At 46.2% G+C, this 21,720-nt stretch overlaps 1 protein-coding gene across 6 annotated transcripts in view; it reads left to right on the top strand.

Moving 5' to 3' along the window:
* Window positions 1–98: 98 nt before the first annotated feature.
* The window catches only part of DAPK2 (death associated protein kinase 2), a 54,222-nt gene continuing 32,600 nt past the window's right edge, over window positions 99–21,720 (top strand). For 2 of the 6 annotated variants that reach the window (XM_037393787.1, XM_037393781.1), the window contains exons 1-3: window positions 99–159; window positions 5,887–6,007; window positions 7,479–7,576. In XM_037393787.1, the coding sequence (XP_037249684.1) occupies window positions 7,500–7,576 (77 nt within the window). In that variant the 5' untranslated portion in view covers window positions 99–159; window positions 5,887–6,007; window positions 7,479–7,499. Of the gene's footprint in view, window positions 160–604; window positions 625–5,886; window positions 6,008–6,962; window positions 7,153–7,478; window positions 7,577–21,720 lie in introns of those variants that run through there. The other 4 variants (XM_037393785.1, XM_037393782.1, XM_037393784.1 and 1 more) reach the window with 4 other exon arrangements.

The following is a 21,720-nucleotide window of genomic DNA, read 5'->3' as shown; positions in this document are numbered from 1 at the left end:
ACGCGAGGGGGCGCGGCGGCCCCGCCCAGGCAGCCCGGCTCCGGTGAGCGGCCGCCGCCGGCACCGCCCCCTCGGCCCCCGCCCGCACAGGCGGCGGGGCGGCCCGGCGGGGGCCCTGCGTGCCCGGGCGGCGCCGGAGGAGCCCGGCGGACGCGGCCGGTAAGTGGGCGCTGCCCCCTCTCCCGTTCCCCCGTCCGCCTCTCCGCGGTGCCGCCCGGCGGCTCCCGAGCCGCTCCCGCCGCGCTGGGGGCTGGGGGCTGCAGCCCGGCGCCGGGGCGGGCTCGGGGGACCGGCGGGGCCGCCCGCGCTGCCTCAGCCTGGCGGGGGAGCGGCGGGGCCGGGGGCCGGGCGGCGGGGGGCAGCCGGGAGGGCCGCCGTGCCGCTCTGCCTTGGGGTTACCCGGCCCCCCGGTGCTTCCAGCGCGGGCCGTGCGTGCCAGCCGCCCCGCCGCCGCCGGGGGAGGCTCCCCGGGTCACCCCCTCGGCAGCGGCAGTGGCGGACCCGCCGCCCTGCTGCCCCCGCGGCCCGGCTGCCTGGGGCCCCACGCGTGGGTGCGTGTCCGCACGGGCATCGTGCGCGCCCCGGAGCTTCTCCTGGCCGTGCCGCCGGCACCCGCCCGGGCCGGTGGGTTTCGCGGTCCTTCCCGGGGCGGCAGCGGGGTCCCGCCGCGGGTGCAGCCTGGCGGGGGTGGGGGGGCGGCTGTCGGCCGCGGAACCGTGGGGCGAGGGCGGCCCCGCTCGGCCCCGCGGCAGGTGGCGGGTCGGAAGCACTTGCAGGTGTCCGACCTTCCCGCGGCCCTCACCCTCACTCACTCGCCTGCGCAGGGGCCGTGCGGGCAGGGGCCGTGCGGGCAGGGGCCGTGCGGGCAGGGGCCGTGCGGGCAGGGGCCGTGCGGGCAGGGGCCGTGCGGGCAGGGGCCGTGCGGGCAGGGGCCGTGCGGGCAGGGGCCGTGCGGGCAGGGGCCGTGCGGGCAGGGGCCGTGCGGGCAGGGGCCGTGCGGGCAGGGGCCGTGCGGGCAGGGGCCGTGCGGGCAGGGGCCGTGCGGGCAGGGGCCGCGTGTTTTCCCGCGGTAACAGCCCTCGACGGCGCCGGCGGGCCGGGGAGCGGGCGCTGCGGCAGCGGTGCGGGGAGCGGTGCGGCGGGGCTGCGCGGGCCTCCCGGTGCCCGTCCGTCGGGGCGCTCGGCGGCGGGGCCCGGGCCGGCCGGTGCGTGGCCGCCGCGGGCTCCCAGCTCACGGCCCGGTGCCTGTGCCCGGGGGCAGGCTGGGGGGCGGCACTGTGGTCGGGCACCCCGTAGGGCGTTAGTGCAGGGCGAGCTGGGGAGGGGATCCCTTGGGATCCCTCGGGATCCCTCTGTGTATCCCGGGAGGGAAGGGCTGGCGCGGCGCGGTGTGTGCCCTCCGTGGGCACGCAGGTAGGGACAGCTGCCTCCCTTTTCTGACAGCAAAACGTTCAGGCTGCTGTTGGTTTCTGACAGGAAAATATTGAAGTGAAAATAAGGGTTTCCTGAAATTAACGTAACTTTGCTTTGATTAGGTTTGTTTGAAAGCAGAGGGTAAAAACTACACGGGGTTTGCTGTTGAAATTGCTTAGTCTTTTCTAGGACAAAAAAGAGAGAAAGGGAAGGAGAAGGGGGAAAGAAGAAAACGCTTTAATGCCTACAAAAATCTGTTTAGTCTTTGCATAAAGCACCAAAGCTATATGACAATATCACTTGAATTTGTTCGGTGTTTTTTTGGGGGGTGGGTGGGTGTTTTTCAGGTGTTTCTTTGGTTTTTGGTTTTGTGTCATCTGCACCCCCACCCCCAGTTACTAATTTTAAACAGTCCAGGTTTGATTCTAAATTGTCCTGCTCACTTTCCAGTATTAAAAACCAGCTTACAACAGAAGTTGTTACTTTGTTGTAATGCGTTTTGGATTTTGCTTTAGTATAACTTGTTTGGTTATAAAAACATGCCACAGGGGATGCTTCTGAGTTTGGCAAAGGGTTTAATCATGTCAGGTGTGCTTGAGAAAGTAAGATTATCCAGCTCTTACCTCAGTCACTTGTAACTGCTTTCTTCAGTGTAAAAGATACCCTAAGGAAAAAAAACAAACACGTAATGGTGGTGACAGGCCAAATGATCCAACAGTTTTGTTCACACCTCTGTTTTCTCTACTCCTGCTCTCATTCAGTGGTGGGTAGACATTCATTGTGGATCTGACACGTGTAGTCCAGTCATTGATTGTCACATAATTTGGTAGCGCCAGACTAATAACTTACCTCTGCAGGGAACCCTTTTTTAAGAGAGAGAAACAGGACTGACTGACTTCCACTCCTCTTAAGGGGGATTCTGTCACCGTCTTCAGAAGAGTGGATTTCATTAGATCAATTTCCTTTACACGCCGCACAAGCTGCACTAAAAAGGCATTTCTCTACTGGAATAAGAATATCTACGTTCAGATTTTGTACTGATATGAAATACACGTGTTTTATGCCTTAGATCACAATGGGAAACTGTGATTTCTTAGTGTAAATGAGATCCCGTTTTATGGTGTGACAGAATTTAGGAATGTGAAGAGATTAGGCGGGACGTGTTTCTAGTGCCTGAAACTGGAATCTCAGAGGTCTGCATTCTATTTCTGGGTTTGCTACAGTTTTGTTACATGTCTGTAGGAAAACCATTTGCATCAGATAAACAATAGTTTGCCACCTTGTGACATTTGGGATGCGTAAAGGGGAGCTGGCTGCAGGAGTAAAAGGTGAAGTATCATATACCGCACTGTGGGGTATCGTGAAAACAGGGTAAGGAAGATGAATTCTGTATTGAAATGCTCACTGGTAGGAATCCTAGAGGAAAGAGACTGGTATGGAAGAGATGGTCCCAACATAGGGTGGTTGCAGAATAGATATGGCACGTTCCGTGAAAGAACACAGAAGGTTATCTCTGCAGAGCTTGCCTCAGAGCTCTTAAAAGTTCTGGTCTGATCCAAAAATCACTGTAGCAGATTCCCCCGTCCTGGTTTTAATGAATTCTGGTGCAGACCCAAAGTGATTGGGATGGTTCTGACTCATTGCATTGCGATATTGTTTGGGCACGTGCCCCAGAAGCGATAGCATAAAGAGTGTCTTAGAAAAGCAGGTTGGCTGTTGCTATTTCCTCGGGTCATGAATGCACAGCTTCTCTGTCTGAATGAGTAAGCGATGAATGACCATCTCTAATTCAGCCTGCTTTCACTGACCAGCATGAGGAAATCACTGACCAGAGGAAAAAATTAAGGCTCTCATTCCTCCTTTGATACACTTGTGCTCTGTACTTGCAAGTGGAGTCTGACAAAAATGTTGTATTTTAAACCTTTGAACGTGAAACCACCTTAGTTTCCTAAGATCGGTACATAATAGCTGGGGAGGGTTATGCTTATGCTTGTGAATGGTGGTTTTATTTCAGATTAATTTTAAGTGTGTGAAGGTGATCTTTCATTATCTCATCGCCTTTATGCTGTGTATTTGCTAATGACAATTGTCTTGGATCATTAAGTGTGGGATCTATTTTGGGCATCTAACTGTGACTTGGGTGAAAGCCAGCGAGAGATGCCTGCAGAAGTAATGAGAATGGAAGGCAGTGTCAGATGGTGCAGAGTGATAGACATGGGGAACGCCAGCACATCGGGGATACGACTGGAGGGGCTGAACACTTTGGAACAGATTTGTGTTCACACTTCAGAAACGGGGCTCTAGGCTGACCTGGGTGCTTTAACGGTTCCTTGGTGTTGAGAGTGAGCTTGCTGGTGTTTGATCTTTGCAGAACAAGGGTGTGAATTAAAAGATCAGCAAAAGGGGTGAGATTTTTCTGGTTATTTTTGAGGTAACATTGCATGGATTTATGCATCTGCAGAGATAGGTATGTTCTTTGGAGGATGCTGGGAAATGAGTAAACTTGTCAATCAAACATAAAGTGATGGTTCCCAGAGGCATCTTGGGTGGGTTCCCCATCCTCAAAGCAGTGTTTGTAACTTGCTCTTCTGAATGACAGACTCTCTCTCTCAGAACAATGGTTTTCTTTTAGGTGTGTTTGCATTAATGGTTTTTGTAGCTACGTACCTTGGATTCTGATGAAGGGAGTAGTCAGCTTGAGGGATTTGTAGTCTTTGGGCGAGTCTCAGCAGTGTCTCCTGAGATGTGAGCATTTTCTCATACTTGACTCTTGCCTCCACTCAGAACTTAATCTTGCAATTCAGGATGAGCACAAGGTTTGGGGGTTTTAGCAAGGCTTGGCTTTGTCCTTTGTTTGCTTTTTCTGAAGTTTGTGGGTGTTGAACTAGGTCTTGCACCAACACTTCAAAAGATCCTGCTCTGGACAATTCCGAGCAGCATTATGTAAACTTACTATGGAGCCAATAGCTCAGAAATGTCCTCGTTATTGTAAATGCTACTAAAGCAGTCATTGTAGTTTCAAGCCTTGAGCAGTATTGGTCAATGAGCTTTCTCTGAGATTACGAAAGGTTGATTGAGGAATACAATAATTTGCTTACAAAGCAGAATTTGAGTAGTTTGTTTTCGTTGGGAGGGAAAAGAGACGTTTTCATCCCAGGCATGAACATGGCTTTGGGAAGGGAATTAGTGACCAAAGTACTAGAATGGGTCACCTGGCTTCATCTTGAAAAACAGTAAAAATATAGGCAAAGTAAGGAACAGCCAGAAAACGCCTGAGAAAGTATGGGGATGGAAAATGGAAGCAAAAAAACCCAACCCACTGTAATGCATCTAGTGGAGGCTCACCAACACGAGGGTGGATTTCCAGAGGATGTTTAATGGTGCTGTGCTTATTCTGGCTGTCAGTGTCACTGCCTGTGGGGTTTCTGTCCTTTGCCATAGGTGGCTGGGTGAGGGAGGTCATTGCTAGAGCATGGTTATACTGGGAGGTGTGGGAGGCAGACCTGTTCCCGGTGCAGGGTTTTGAGGCAGGTTTGAACAGCTTTGTTAATGCCAATGCATAGTCCTCATGGAGCCCTTAGGAGAGCCACCACAGCTGTGGTGGAGACCACCAGCAAGGCTGCTACGGGGAGCGTGAAAGCTGCTGCTAGGAATACCTTGCACTTCCCTCTCCTCCACGAGGTGCCTGCAGGTGTCTGTTGTGCAGTGGAGACGGTAACACCTGAAATATGACAGAAATGGATGTCTTTTGGGCCTGTGACAGATGCGTGTCAGTCATGGCACGTGAAATATGCAGGCTGTCCCATGAGGCGTGCAGATCTGCGTCCTTCAAAAAGGAGAGGATGCAGTTTTGATGTATAGCTGAAATACTTCCCATTATCTGGTAAGAGTGAAGCTGTGGGTCCCTTGGGGGAGAGAGTGGAGCTTGCCCGGATAATGCCGGTGCCTGGTATCTTCTCCTTCCTCCATCCTGGAGGAAGAGCATGGAGGGGAGCACGCCGCAGGCTGGCCGTGGGCTGAGGCTCCCTACCTAACGAGTATGGTGTGAAAGGGAAAGGAGTGGAGGGGAGCGAGCGGTCACAAAGTCACCCTGGATCTCCTTTTGCTTTGGAGATGGCAATTGGAAAGGGCGCACTGCATGCAGGTGTGCAGGTATGGTGGGAGCCGTCACGGAATTACACAGAGTTGTTCGCAGGAGCATGGAAGCAGGTACTGCTGCCCGGCTCGCGTGTTCTGTAACTGGTGCCAAGCGCCGGACACAGGGACGGCCGATTTTGTTGATAACCCTTGTTGTTACTGGGTTTTGAAAGAGTGACTGTTATTCCCCAACTGGTATCAGTGTACATGTTGATGCAGTAGCCCTTCTGCTTGAAACAAAGCAATCGGGTAAGTTTGTTCTAATGTGTAGGTTTTGCTGACATCAGCCAAAAAGTTATGTACAAGTGCTAAGAGACTGTTTCTGTTCCTTTGAAGCAATAGAAGGAGCATATCTGGAAGGGGATTGCGCTGATACTTGGCATGCCTCCCATGTGTTAGAAGCCCATGGTTTATAAAAAGGAAGGTGGAAAACAAAGCAGCCGTTTTTTTTTCTGAGGTGAGTGCATGACAAAAGCTGGTTGCGTTTTGACAAGTAGTTAGATATTTACAATGTATTTGCTGCTTATGGTGTGTGCTTTTGTTAGAGAAAAATCTTAAAAGAAATATGTGTGTTTCAACTTGGCAGGAACCCTGCCATTGCTCTTGGTACTTTGTCCTGTTTTATAAGCCTGGTAATTTATCAGAATAGCTGGATCTTCTTCCAACATTGGATTGAGTTTATTTCTAAAGGATTGAAATAGAGCTTTGTTTGCTTGTGAAATATGCTTTGCAGTGTGCAACAGTCAGATGCCAAACACTGCTATTTAAAATCATGTGGGAGCTGTACAGAAATAGAGAACCTGGAAGTCCCCAGTGAATCTGAAGCAAGCAGCATCTGGGATTCATAAGAAAACGTACATCACATTGACAAGTACAGATAGGCTGCTGAAGCCTAGAGATGTGTGGGAACAGCTGTGCCACTCAGTGCAGTTAGACTTTGTTGTGGTGCTAGAGGCCTTACAGCTATTTTACACTTTCTGATCTAAATAGTGCGTGTTGTTGGGGTCATTGGCGATAATGCTAATGTCCGTCTATACGGGAAACACCAAACATTCCGTAAGCTGGCCGGCTGGTTATTGTGTTAAAATCCAACCTGTTGACATAACCTACGTTGTTGTGTGGGTGTATCCTGAGGAGTAATGTTATCTTTGATCATCTTCTCTTCCAAAAGTGCCACAGCATAATACACTCCCAGACGCTCAAATGCACCCAGGTGAGGCTTATCTTTCCAGACCTCACAGACTTTATCAACTTAAAAGACTGTGTTCAGGAAATGAATTTCACAGTTACACAGAATACTGCATGCAAGAAATGTAGAGAAAGAAATGTCTTTCTCATTTGAAACATCTAGTGTGTGATAAAAGGTGTTGCAATGAAAACTCGGTGGACGGAATCAAAATGCCTTTTTGCAGCAGCAGTTCTGGTTTCCGTGTGCCATCCTGCCTGTGTGCTTCAGAAACGCCGCCTGACATCGGAAAAAAGGAGACGCTGCCTTGCGGTCTCCTTGGTTTGTGGTCTGACTGCTGACACTTCTGTGAAGAAGCCTCTAGTGCTGATTCTCATGCTAGCTCTCTTTAGCATAGTGTGGATGCTTCATTGTCTGTAAGTCTGTTAAATTATTACTTGGTTGCTTTACTTCTGTCACATTTATGTTTCAAGGCGTGTTCTGTGCTTCTGGTTAAGTACGTGCTCAGGTACTTCAGCGAGGGATGAGAACACTCTTCGCTTACAGGCGTTCACCCCTTTCCAGATTTGGAGCCTCACTATTTGGCTGAGACTGCTAAATTAATTCTTTTGATCAGTGGTAATTTTGGCCATGAATAAGCTACAATGGATCCAAAGTGACTATACCAGAAACGTGTTTTACTGATTTTTTTTTTTGCCTGTTGGAGGATTGTAATCTGTGCCATTCTTTCTTGATATTACAGTTGCGATATCTTTGTGCATCAATGAAAAGTCCAAGTATGGCTTTGTTCAAGCAACAGAAGGTGGAGGATGTTTACGAAATCGGGGAAGAGCTGGGAAGGTAAGTTTGTACTGATGACACCACACTGTTCTAGAAGTTGACACATGGTGATATTTGCCGCATCTTAAAACAATGACTCTGAATGATAGCCTAAACCAATTGTAACATACGACGATAGAAACACATCCCTTTACAAAAACTGCGCTTTGGATAATGTTTAAAATTTTTTTAGGGTAAGTGTGCTAACTATTTTTCCTGTTTCTTTCCTTGCAACTAGGACAACAAAAGGTATGTTTACATTGTCTTTTGTAGATAGGTGTCACCTGTGTCTGTGCTTTAGACTGAGCTCACCTGTGGGTTCCCTGAACAGCTGGGAAGCAGGAGCGCCTGGTGCCCTTGGCTGGGCTGCGTGCTTCAAGCCGCACCGCACCGGATGGCTGCTTCAGCTGGCTCCACGCTGGGAACATCTTCATATCTGCCTGCAAAACACTGCCTGTGTATGCCTGAAAAGATTTACCTGTCAATATTTCGGCAGGACTGGCTAATACCTGTATCTAGCTTTTAATCTAGAAAGGCTTATCTGCAGGTATTAATTACAGGTGGAGTTAATGAGCTGTAACTTTGCTTAACCATAAGCACCTGCTTAAGCACTGTGCTGTTTGTGAACTGGGAGAGACAGGGCTCCCCCAGTCCCTGAGCAGCATGGGGGCTCTGGGTGAGGAGAGCTGGTTGTCATTCAGAGTCCAACCCTCCAGTGATTTTCTTTTTAATATGCAAATAGCTAAATTAGGGCAATAGGCATGTTGGCTTCTTTCCCAAAGTCTGGCAGTTGGTTTTGATAAATGACTGTGTGTATGCAATTACCCTTTTTCAAGGGCCAATAATTTAGTTACATTAAAACACTTCAGTTGAAGCTGTTTCCCTGCCAAATCTTAGCCTTTTCATTCCCAGCGATTTCATCTTTAGAGTTGAGAATATTTCTTTTAAGTGAGTTGTTTTTTTGGATTTGGGGCTTTGTCGGGCTTTTTTCCCATTACCTTCCCCGTCAGGAAGGCCTCAACTGTTAAATTTTCTGTAACTGCTTACGTTTGAGTATTGATAGTCCTGAGAACATCAGCCTGATAGTGAAAACAGCGAGCAGTAAAGAAATGCAGTGTATGTACGCAGGGTGTAAAAGGTGTGCTTTTTGTAACCTACGAGGCTCTATGCGCTGTAACAGTCAAATTGCTAAAATGAGAAATTGGAAACTGAGCAGCATATTTTTACTTTGGTTCCTGAATTGGATTTGGAAATCCAGTGTCTTTTGAGATTACAAACCTCGCTCTCCACATCAAGCTGATGGTTATTAGACCTTTTGAATGGAGGAGTGTACTCACAGCAACCTGGCAAAGGCTGGTGGGGGCTGTGGGAGCCTGCCTGGGGGGCTGTGGCTGGCGAAGGCTGGTGTGCTCACAGCATCCCTCCTCCTTCCCTGGCTGCGTGTCGCAGAGACGTGGCTGGTCCCGGGCTTGTGCCGTGAGCTGGTATCACGTGATGGGCTGGGTTTAGATGAAGCTACAGTCAGATATGGAATCTGAAATTATTGCCTTTTTTAATGGGTGTATTTTCTGCAAGAAAGACCTTTTGTAGATAAACCAGAAGAAGGAGGGGTATACATGAGCAGGTGCCATCCTCACGCGACAGAGGGATATTAAACTCCACGACGAAATCACGTTCCAGTTCCCAGCGTTTTACGTGTAATACTCCTTGTAGGTGAGAAACCCAGTGTGACTTGGTGCTGAGGTCTGCAGGCAAAAGTGTTCCCTGCAAGACCTGAAGGAAGCAGGCGGATTGTAACAAACAGACCTCTGCTGCCTGTTTCGGTTTCTTGGGGAAGCCCTGTAATTGCACCTTGTGAGAAGAGGGCCACAAGACTGGGATTAGCTCCCTTACTCTGAGCGTCTTCAAGTTGTGTACTTTACACATGCCCATGAATATAATGTCACACCATCTGTGGCAGCGTGTTCTCACTTTCAGATTTTCCAGGAGCTCTGCAGACCTTTTGTTTCGGCTGCGTGCTACATGTGGGGTGTCGCTGGGTTATCATGCCTCTGGATCTCTGAGCAGCACCTACTGATGCTAATGCTGACCGATGCCCTGGAACCTGTAGATGACATTTATTAGTGCAGTATTTTTGCAACAAGCTGTTAGCTGCTGACAGGTACAGGATTAATTTATTATCATTCTGGCAACAGAACTCACTCAAAAAACAAAGGTTTTCAAACATCTGTGACGAGTCTGTCCTGCTTGTGTACTCTGATGGAGTTTGTGATTTCTTGAGAACAAAAGTAGGCATTGATAGAGGCCTAATGCTTGTTCTAGCTCGGATTCAGACAGAAGTTAAAATACAACATCTCAGTGACAGAGCCAGCACCTGTTCCTCTGAAAGTCTTTGCACAGCACGTATGTAATAGGAGCCTCCTTTCCTACTGCAAGTGCTCTGCGCGAGGCTTAGATAAATCTGGTCTGGTGGTGAAATTAGACACTCCCTGTCACTGTACAGCACTGAAGGTGGCTGCAGCAACGGCTCTGCAGATCCAGCTGCGTAAAATGCTGCAAATGGCACATTTGTGGCTCCTCAACAAGGTCATTCTCGGAATCACTGCTGAGCTAGAAGCAGCTCAGGTGGTCCTGGAGGTGTAGCTGTCTCCTGTGGCAAGGCAATGGTGTGAGAGAAAAGTCTTTGCAGAAAGGGGGAGCAGGTTTTCCGTAGCTGCAGCTGTGTGCTGTGACGAGCTGCCTAGCTCCAGCCTTCCCTCAGTCATTCAAATATTAATCTTAGGTTTACAGTTCTGTTGCCTGGCTTCCCCCAAGGGTATGTGCAGGGATGGGCCAGTCAGTCTGATGTGGCATTGAAGAGGCTGCTGATGGGCTTGTTTGCTCTAGCAGCTGTACTTAGAAAGGTTAGCGTGGCCTTGGCTGGGTGAGAGCAATACTTTATTATCATGTATGTGTATTTAAAGTTACTTCCTGCAAGATAGGATCAGCCGCTTTGTCAGTGTGAAGTCTGTGGGGACTGAGGTTCTCCAGCAGTAGCTGATAGGGAGCCTAAAAAAGAGGAGCCTCTAGAGTGCATTTAGCAGATTTTAGCATTTTATAATAGAGAACCTTTCGACATCTGTAACGCAGCTTATTGCTAGAATATTGAAATTTTTTTTTCTTTTTCAAAATTTATGATAGGAGAAGGGAAGAGTTTAGAAAACTTAACTGAATATTAGTATGTTATAGGGATATTTTTTTAAATGCCCTCAGTTATATTAGTTAGCCTAGAAGTCTGGAAGAGCTAGAAGGCAATGCAGTATAAAGTAATCGGTGCCTGCAGAGGTAGCAGAAGATTCTCCTCTCTCTCCCACCTTCTCCCAAGGGCAGTAGGTGGTGTGATTTGGGAGTACGTTATACAGTCCTCCCAAGCATTTAGTGCTATCACTCTTTGAAGGCATCGGACTTCCTGGTAGATTCAGTTTTGTTCTGTGTCTGAGGCGTTGATCAAAACCGGATACCTCAAAAAATTATTGTGCATAGAATGTTTTCAAGATGTGTTCGTTCTCAAATGTGAGTTTATGTTGCTAGATGTCACTTTTATTCAAGTAATGGCAAACTGCATCCTTTACCATAGATTTAATAAACTTTTTAAGAAACCTACTAACAATTTTGCCTGTTTTGAGGAGTATCCTGCCGTGATGTAGCAGCAATGTGTGTAGCAGATCGCTGGAATGGCATGCCAAGGCAAGGGAAATGCTTCTTGAAGAATGTGAAGGAGTGAATGCAAACTTGTCTGCTTGTGAACATGCAGCAGGTCAAATAACCACTGGTTCCTGTGGCAAGGGAGGTGGCAGCAAGAGAGAACCAAGAATGGAAACTCTTAAAGAAGGCCAAAGCAGGCCAAGAGAAGGAAGAACTGGCCTCCTGACCTAGTGATACAGTTCCCAGGAAGGTGGCAGCGACAAAACTCGCTAGAGAGCCTTTTGCCAGAATGTTTCAGGACCTGTGGTTTGGATGGGTAGCTCTGTCTAGCTGCACAGAAGGAGTTCTTGTACAAACCTGCAGGAGCCTTTTCCAGTTGTACTAGCAAACACTGGCGGTGGTGGTAGGTGCACAGAGGGTGCTAGAATTTCAGAGATGTGCTGTGTAATTTAGAAAAGGTTGTACCACAGAGTCATTAATCTGTTACCTACATGTGTTGCCAGCCAGGCTGTAGAGAGCTGTTGACATCTGTGCCTTCTGGGCAGTGTCATGGTGGCATGTCACGTCTGGGCTGAGGGTAGGAAGTGTCACGGACCTTGTCGGGAGGTGTTTCCTGGCAGTGCCCATTGAGGCGGCGTGCTCCCGCTGGGCAGTGTGTGGCACCGCGCTGTCCCGAGGCAGTGTGCCGCACGGCGCAGCTCAGCGCTCTGCAGTGCTCAACAGCTTAGGCACGCGTAACAGACACCAGTGCTACCATTACTAGTAGTGTTATTATTGGGGTGATGTGTCTGGGTAAGGAAGTCTGCCCCTGCCCTTCATTATTATTTTACTGTAGGAAAGGGGCTCTGCCTCCCCCCCAGTGTGCCAGCCTTACCTGCCTGTCCAGTTGCCTGCCTCGGTGACGATGAGCGATGCTCATCTGTAGCTTCAGCTTTTGTCTGGCTGTGCCGAGTTGTCTGCAGAGGCAGGAGATCTTGCACGGATACGAGATGCATAGTCTGATGAACTCATCTTCATAGGAACTCAAACCCAAGTCTTTCAGTCTGCATGAGGAACAGGAATTTTGTTCATGTGCTACTTTGAAATCTGCTGCTTTGGGAAAGACAGACAGACTGTTGCTGATGCAGCATGGTGGCCACTGAGAAAGGCAGCTGGCACGTCTTTAAAACTGTAAGAGCTTTTCTTCTGACAGGAAAAACAAGTAGGGCTTGCTGAAGTTGTGGAAACTAGAGCGCTGGCGTGGCTGTTTTCTGTGGGGTCCTGTGCCTCAGGAGTTCCTAGAAGCCCAGGTTAGTGCCTGGTTAATCAGAAGGTGACCTGAATATGAGTGGACCAGGCTTAGACTGTGGAAATTAATTTTACAGCAAGGCTGTGACATTTTTATGCATATCAGGATGGTCTGTGTTTCACTTTGAGGAATTTGCTGCTGTAGGTGCTTAAATATCACTACTTAAATATCACTGAGTTGTCTCCTGGGTTTCTTTTAATAGCGGTTTCGTGATGAACATTGAGCTAGATCTTTCATGGTTGGCCTGTGATGCCTCCCGTACCCCGCTGCAGCTCCCTGCGTGCAGGCTCAGCCCTGCGCACCCAGGCAGGGGGAGCCTTTTGGTCTGAGCGATGCTTCACACACGTTACTGCTGGTAATGGGACCTTGGGACTGGCACGAGTGCTGTTCTGACAGTGTAGCTGGTAATATTTGTTTACGTAATGAAAACAAAAAGCAGAGATAACTGAGGTATTCTTTGGGGGAGGAACTTGGAAATCCATGATAAAAAGTGCTGTCATCCAGCTAGGTGGACTCCCTGTAAACAGAGCAGTGTGATTGCAGCTGGGAGTTTTACCCTTAACACACATCGCACAGAATCTTCACACCAGGGCTGTTTTTTCTGTCTATAGGAATGGTTCACTACTGGGCTTTCTCAGACTTGAACCTTAACTCTGCTCTTAGATTAAGTTATAATTGGAATGAGTTCTTTAAATCTTGAAGAATAGCCTTGGATTATTTTTTCCTACAACACACACAAAACAAGTTTTTGCTTTTGATGCAAAATATAAATTCAATTATTGAGCACTAACCAGCACCTCTATTACTATTTATTGTTACAAAAATCTTCTATGTCATGTGTTTGATGTATATTGAATCTTTTGCTGAAACAATTTTGGCATCTGGTACTTGGTCACCTTCCCGATGGTTGTAATCTCCTGTCTGATGCAGTCACTATTTTTAGAATTTTTAATTCCTTCTAGCAGAGTGAGTAACCTTAAGTTTTTTCCTTTTCAAACAGATTTCCCTGTTAGTTCTTTCAACTGTTTCCAAAATCTTTGATTTCTTACAGAAAGTGCAGAGAAGATACTGAGATTTTTTTGTTGTTTGTTTGTGGGATTTTTTTCTAATAACAAAGCTGCTTTACCTACAGTAACTGAGAAGAACTGGCCTTGGTTATTTAGAACTAGCCTTAGCCCTACTTTAGTAACAAAGTCATGTGTTTTTTTCAAGGGAATTCCTTATTACCACCATCCATCTTGATGATGGAAGTGATCTTAGTGTATCTCCTCAGTCCATATCTGGCTTTGAAAGTATAATTAGAGCTGGGTGACCCCAGTGGGTATTGCTCAGAAAACTCAAATTCAGTAGCATCTTTAATCACTGAATATTAGGCTTAATCCAAGTCTTTGCTTTGCCATTTCTGTAAAAATAAAACTATTTTTTCCACTTTGCATTGCAGTAGAAAGCAGGTGGAAGTTTGAACAGCTGAGAAAATAGACCCTGTATGGTATTCATTCCATGCTTTTGAAATGAAAAATGTTACTTATGAGTAAAAATACACTTAAAATAAACATAGTGCAGCTCACCACTGGACTAACAATGATAAAGCATTGGACAGATTATTACCATCTTATGCAGAATAGGGCTTGCACATACTTCTGATGGTCAAGCTTAATTTGGCTGAGGTGACATCTATTAATCATTGTTAAAACTCTACATCAGCAGTTTTAAGCTGGAGTGAAAACCTGTTGTAATAGCTGAGCGTGATGCACAGTGATGCTTTGGTGAGGAGAGACGTAAAAAAATCACTCACATCGCCGGACTTCTCTGTCCAGTGCCCGAGTGTTTGGGTTGGAGTCACTGGCCTGTTCTGGGCTGCCCATAAGGCAGGTTCAGTTACCCCCCGAGTGAGTGACTGTGTATCCTGAAGCCAGGACTTGTAACCTTACTACAGAATCTACAGCTTCTGTGAGAAAGGTTTTAACCTCAATATCTGAGTTCTGTGGACCTACAGTCCTCACAAAGAGCATTTCCAGTGACCTGTCTGTTTGCTATGTAGGCAGAGCGGAGGGAACAAATAATGTAGCTTCTGTGCTATCCTGCTGCTGGAGGAGATTGTTTATTTCAGTGTAGTAAAGATTAAATAAAATGAGGAGGCAACTTCCACTGCTTATTTTGGCAGACCAGAAGAATCCACAAAGAACAGTGAAAGGGGAGTTTCAGCAACCCTTTGTGAATTTGGACTTCCAGATGATTTCCTAATATCTCAATTAAAATGCCAGCATGATTTCCATCTGTTTCATATATGGGGAAGGAGGAAAATCATTTAACCATTTAAAATACTGTTGCCCTATTACAATTTATCTGCTCCCAGGTATGTTATGTTCCGTTGATATCCAGCTGGATTTGGACCTTTAAGCCCAAAGGTACAGTGTGCTGACCTCCTGCGTGTAGGTTGCACACGCGCTGGTGTTGCTGCATAGCAGAGGGAACAGCTTATCAAGTCAGCTATTCCTGCTGAGCGTGAGTCAGCTGTGACCTTCCCTGCGTCTCTGGACTCTGTTCATTGCCACTCTGAGAGCTGACGTTCAGTCTAAAAAGCTACGTGTGATAGATAACGTGGGGAAAAATTTTTATCGTGTGCATTTTATTCTTGAGTGTCAGATTACTGAGATCATTGAGACAGAGTGCTTGCCAGGCTGTGAGGAACCTGCCAGAATCGCTGGGCTCGTGCTCGTGCTCACCGCAGACTCTGCTCCGTCAGCCTCGGGAGCTGATAAGGGCCATGTTGCTTGTTCTTGCGTGGTTGGGAAGTTTCAAAAAACATTTAACAGCTTCAGGAGATGCCAGTGATGATTCAGTAGGTGGCACGGTTTCTTGTGACTCAGGGCTAATGACCCAAAATGGTGTTGAAGGCACTGGCTGTACTGCAAATAACATGTTACTTTATTGATAGCCTGTAATAGCATTGCTCAGAAACACTAGATTTTTTTAAATCTTGCATTGAATTTCAAGTAGTTGATTTGCTCTCTACTTGCTGCAGTACAGTGGATCCTTCTGTTTGAGTCCGTGTTCCTTGACCGTTCTGACTTTCCTCTGGCAGCGGCCAGGATGTGTTGGTTACCTGTGCATGAGCTGTAAAGAACTGTGGATGAAAGGTGCCAGACAGCGATGTTATCTAGAGATGGGGTATGTCCAAAGGTGCTCAGCACCTCCCTGTCATGAATATTGAAACTTACCCTGTAAAGTCACTGTATTCTAGAGTACTGTATAACCAGCTAGTAAAAACATGCGTTGGGGGTGAAAATGCCAGTGTATTTAAACGTGGCAGCTGATTTTTTTTCCCTCTCTTTATATAAAGTAGCAGCTCATTAGGTTTAAAAAGTAGCAGATTGTTGGAGTAGTGGTACTTCTTTCTATGACATTAACTGGTTTGGTTAGAAGTCACCCTGACACTGCCTGAGCACTTAGCGAGCCTGAAATGAAGTCATGTTAGTTATTTCTCATATCATAACAATTTTCTTTCAGTCTGTATCACAGGGTTGTGCTAAGTTAGTGGTATTTCTATGATAATCTTGTGCGAAAGGCGCAAAAGAGAGCCATAGTATATTGTGAACTGGAATTACTTCTGTATCTTTGACACATGTGAAGAAATTATCTACTTTTTAGTAGCCAAGCAAGATTCCTGTTTAATGCTCTGTTAAGAAACGTTTTAGATTATTCTGCCATAATCTGGTGTCTGTCACAGTTTAGGTTCTGTATAGTTGCTTTAGGAGAGGTAGCCACTTTGTTTGCGCTTTGTCTGGGGAAAAAAACCCCAAATCCCAAACAAAACAAAACTCACTTTTTATTTGCAGCTTAAACAAAGTACAGTGATGTTTGTGACAGTTTTATTTTTAAAGCTCTTTATGAAGTTATAAGAGATGTCAGTAGAGTATTTAACAGATTAAGGTTTGGGGTTTTTTAACTTTCATTCTGTTAAGTCGTAGGGAAGCAGCAAGATACTTTCCCTTCACTGACCTTGTCGTGGCAGGATTTCTGTTTTGTTGTTTCAGCTATTGTACTCTAGTTTCTTTGTAAATATCGTGCTGTTGGACATACTATTAATTTACTGCTTAGGTTAAGTTTCTGCTGTACCAAATCCTGGTTTAGTGTACAAAACCCCTAGTCTTCAAAAAATAAACCATACTACAAATTATTGCTATAATACATTTACAAAAGGCTTCCAGTTCTTTCTGGCTGTGACCGCAGGCTTCCTACAAAAAGCTTCCAGGAAAGTACTTGTATGCATGTATTTTGTGAACCTTGCACAGCCTTTGGGTGAGCTGTGTTTCACAGATGAGCTGAGAGTGTACAAATGGGTTGTACAGGAAGTTCCTACCAGGCTCCTGTCCTCTCTGCTGGGAAGAGCATGCAATCACAACTAGCCGAAGTCATCTCTGAAGCGTAAGGAAAGAGGGAGGAAAGTATTTAGCTTGATAAATTACATGCAGTAGAGCAATTGCTCTAATCACTTAAATTTGAGAGGAAAACAGCTTTTTCAGGCCTGAGTTTTTTTAAGAAAGGCATTCAGCAACAATTCTCAAGGGCTTTCCTTTGAAAGTTAACAAAAATGCAACCATGAAAGGATAAGATTGTTAGGGTAGTTTTTTCAAGAAAACGAAATAGAAGTGAAAAAGATGGAAAAGTAATAAGATGCAGACTTTCTAAGCTTGAGATTGCCAGTTAAAACCAGCCTGAATTTAATAGTGGCAAAAAAGCATGATGAACAAAACCATTGACATAAAAACAATTGTTGTAACTGAGAATAAATGACTCTTCTTTGCTGAAACTAAATAAACCAACCTCTTAAATCTAGAGAAGTCTTGCATTCAGGTTAGCTAGACACTATTCACACTATTCTCCGTGATTATGTTTATGTATATTAACTTAAGAATGTAGATATGATGATTTCATAGTATATTTTTAGGATTTGTACTTGCCTCTAACTGTAGACTATGCAAAATGAAAGCAAAGGATGCTGTAAGCTCGTTCACTGGAGAAAGGACAGTATGATGCTAACAGAAGGTGAACCTGACTTGATTTATGACATAGACTGTGAAGTAACTGATTGCTGTCAGTAAACATAAATAAAATTGTTTTCAGGGTTAAAGATAGCACACTGACTCAGTGCTCAGAGAATATATGACACTGGATAGGGTGTCATTTTTTTTATCCTTGCTGTTGAAGGAGCAGACATAATTTCTCATCTCATTAGAGAAAGAGAGCCAATGACTGGCAAACTTTTCAAAGTCTAGTAAACCTAAAATTAGATCTCTAAGCTGTGTTTCAGCTTCCTAAGCACAAGCAACCACATACGTGAGTTGCGTTGTTTGTCTTTGGGGTAGGCTTTGTAATAGGAAATAAATGCTTTTAGGCTTGCATTCCCAGAACTGAATGTCCTAAATGGGAAGAAGAAAGGAGAAATACAAAAATCATAGGTTTATTCAAATGGTGATCACTGTTATATATTGTGAAAGCTCATTTTTTCAGTTCTCCTGTAAGCTCCTTCCTATAGTAAGGTGGTGTTTTTTATTTAGTGCCTTGTGTACGTTGTTGTGCCCCAAACCTTGCTTTTAGATACACAGAGTGCATTTTGGGGTGTGGGGAAGGATGCTGCGAGACTGAAACATTTACCCTACTCTTCTATAGAAAATTATCTTAAATCAGAATTGTGTGTTTGTAATTTGATGCAAACGTGAGTTGGAACCATCTAGTTCTGTCGCATGGGTACAGCTGCTGCTTTCAGGGCGCTGCTGTAAGGTAGGATGAAGTGACATGCCTGAGGCTGTTCCACTCTCTGTCCGATCCGAGTTCAGCACCCAGGTGTTTCTGTTTTCCTCAGTACGTGGGGAGGAAGCAGTTTAAATTGGATCACTCAAAAACGTGAAAGTTTTCCAGTGTGTCTTTTACCTTCCTGGTGCGTAATATAATTCTGAGTTGCAATCGGGCTGAGTCTTGTTGCCTTCCTACATCGCATGGCTTTGAGGCTTCTGGTGTGAGGAGGTTCCTTCAAGGCCCTTACATTGCCCGGAAGGTAATCACACCGTTAAAGCCAGCTGGCTGCCGTGCCAGCCCCATTTTCTTTAGCTCTGCTTCCATCTTGAGGGATGTGCGCATCCGAGCAAGAGCTGAAGTAGGCGAGGAAGAGCTCAGCATAACCTTGTTAAAACATAATAAGCAACAACAAAACATGCAAGGGAGGAGAGGATCAAGGGGAACGGAAGGTCATCTCCATTTCGCTGGAAAGCATTTTCTTGTGTCCACTGCAGTTTAATGAACTTTCCCATCTGGTGCAGGCAAAGCAGCTGTGCCGGTGTCAGTATTGCCGCATCCGTACCGCTGTGGCTCAGCGTACTCCGCATTGCTGTGTCCCATTCTTCTCAAATGGGAAGAGGGAACCGTCACCTTTTTAGGAATTTTCACCTCCCTACACCTGCTGTAGGTAAAAGTGAACATATAAAAAGCATAATAGATGTTTATGGCACCATTCAAATAATGAAAAAAAACCCAACTGTGTGGAAAACGTCACAGCACTCTCAAAAATAGCTGGCTGCAACAAGGTCTTTTACCATCTCATACCAACATACTCTTCAGGCCGGTCCCCCTGCTGCCTTCTCCTGGTCTCTCCTCACCCAGTGTGCACTCTCTCTCTCCTCTCTACTTCTTCTCTCTCTTCCTTGGCTGCCCAACCTCTTAACAGAACCAGCCACAGCTGCACCTTACCCACATCAGCCAGCCCACAGTTGTATATTATCGATGGTAATTAACCCAGCTTCATTCCTCTACAGAAAGTCTTGCTGTGTTTTGGTTTGTGCAGTAGGCAGTGGTGGCACCCCTGGCCATGTGCTGCTGGCCCTGCTGAGCCGAGCGGCCTCTCACCGCCAGCAAACAGCTCCCAAACTGGAAACAAAAGGAATTCCAGCTACATGCTCAGATCCTCTACTGAGTTTTCAGATGCTCCGTGAAAAGCAGGGTTAAACTGCCTTGTGTGCACAGCGGTCTGCATGTGCCTCTAGGCAGGGAAAAGACTGGCTGAGATGCTGTTAGGTTTTATTTCATTTGCCTTTCTGGTCATGTGTTTTTGTGCAGGAGTACCTAGTGAATAAAAATATGAATGATTATCATTGCAATTCTGATGATGGCTAGAGGCATGAAATTTGTAGGTCTGACTGTGTGCTTACCCCTTACAATTTTATTTCATTTTTCCAGTAGCACTACCTGCATTTTACAGACTTCGGGAAATGAAGTACAGAAAGACTAAGGTGTTATTTTCTGTCAAGTGTGTAGGAATCTGATTACTGCTAAAGTCAGTGGGAAATTGCTGCCTAAAATCCCTTGCAAATCTGTTCCAAAGTAAACTGTCCTGGCTCATCTAGGGGACTGAGTGTCGCCTCTTGATGGGCAGAAAGCCAGAGCACTGTCCTTTTCCAGGTTCACTAACTTTTCAAAGAACTTCTTGAAAACCTATTTCAGTGTAAAGTGTATGTGTCAACGTGTTCTAATGTATCATCCATTTAATGGGAATTTCAAGTTTTAACAACTACCAATAATAATAATAATAGTGATGATGATGAAGATGAAAATCCTCTTTTTTAGAATTCTTTAATGAATGAAATTAAGCTGAACATGAATGGAACATAAAGAAATAGGTTGACCATGCAGAAAGGGAATGTGAGTGTGGTGTCTGGGGAAGAAGTGGTTTGCTCTGCTCAAATGACAGAATCGGCTCCCTGACCTTCTCCCCACCCTGGCCTTAGGGAGCCTGGCTGCAGTCAGGTAGCCTGTACTGTCATCTCGGTGTTTTGTTTGCATGTTTCCAGTGTTTCATGACAGCTACTCAGTGATGGGGTTTTCCTGGACTATCAGGGGAAGATTCATATAAACCCGCAGCTATGCAGATAGCTGCTTGAAGGCTGTCATTACTCCAGTGCTCCGTAGCAATGCCGCTGTTATGCGCTCAGGCATTCCGAACGGGCTGGCTGCACTCGTGTCATTCTCTCAAGTCACATTCTGCCCCAGAACGTTACCCTCCAGAACCCGTATTAAAAATAAACTTTGAAAAAAGAGCAAGAAGTTATCCTGTTATTCTGGATTGTCCGGTTTCTCTCTTCCCCACGTCCTTTCCACATCCTCTCCTGAGCTGCACAGTTAAATAAGCTGAACTTGTGTTCCTCTAAAGCATGCTTCTGGACATGGACTCCAAACCACCCAGCAGTACTGTCTCTGTGGTCTTATTCAGCGACAGATCTCCTAGATGATAGTAGCAATGCGAATAATAGGTTATCTTCCTTGCTAGGATAAGTTCTCTTATTAACGATGGACAGATTTGATGTCCTACCAAATTATATTATAACTGATGGTTTGCAGCTGCTATTGTTTATACTCTTGAGCTAGTAGCACAATTGAGGACAGCCTGTCTTGAATCTGTGACAAGGCTTTTCTACAGCTGTCCAAAATATTTCTGAAAGGGAACAAACTTCATTACTTTAAAAAAAAAATAAAAATTGGAAGTGTCAGCCTCTGAGCTTATCTTGTGTGCGTTTTAAATACTGCTGTTTATGATCCAATTCATCTTCATTTCAGAGATATACTTCAAGATATGATTTTTGGTGGAGTTGTTGGAAATTTGGACATCTGAGCTGTGAAATTTAGTTTTGAGTCTTAAGATCAGCCACAGAACTCCCCATGTGAAATGAAGCAAATGGCTTAACTTCTCACTGCTGCCAACTCGGGTGTCAGAGGCAGACCTGCTTTCCTTTCCTCTGCTTTTTTCTTAGCCTAGGTGGAAAGTTTTGGGAAGCTGAGGCCGTTTGATTCTGCAGCGTTCAATGAAAATGCATTAGGAGCTGCAGAAACGGTGTTGCGTCGGTCCTTGGCTGTGCAGGCTCCGTGGTTAACAAGAAATCCAGAGTGTGTCTGACTACGTACGATACCAGTGAGCCACCCCCTCCCCTTCGTGGCTGTCCTGGCCGCCGTGTGAGCTAGTCATGGTGCCTGGGGGGAAGGTAGAGCGGCGTGCTCGCCCTTTAACGCTTGTGCAAAGACTTTTCTCCCTGCCTTTGAGGTCTTCTCGTGGTGTACTTGAGCGTGTCAGTGCTTGGCAAAGCATTGGGCTGCTTTGCGGAGAGGGACACCAGCTGCTGCTTTGTGACAGTCTTCAAGGTGGCTG

The sequence above is a fragment of the Falco rusticolus genome, chromosome 7, assembly GCF_015220075.1.
Source record: "Falco rusticolus isolate bFalRus1 chromosome 7, bFalRus1.pri, whole genome shotgun sequence".
Classification (NCBI taxonomy): Eukaryota; Metazoa; Chordata; class Aves; order Falconiformes; family Falconidae; genus Falco; species Falco rusticolus.
Note: the sequence above shows the minus strand (reverse complement) of the source record. Positions and strands in the feature narration are given on the sequence as shown.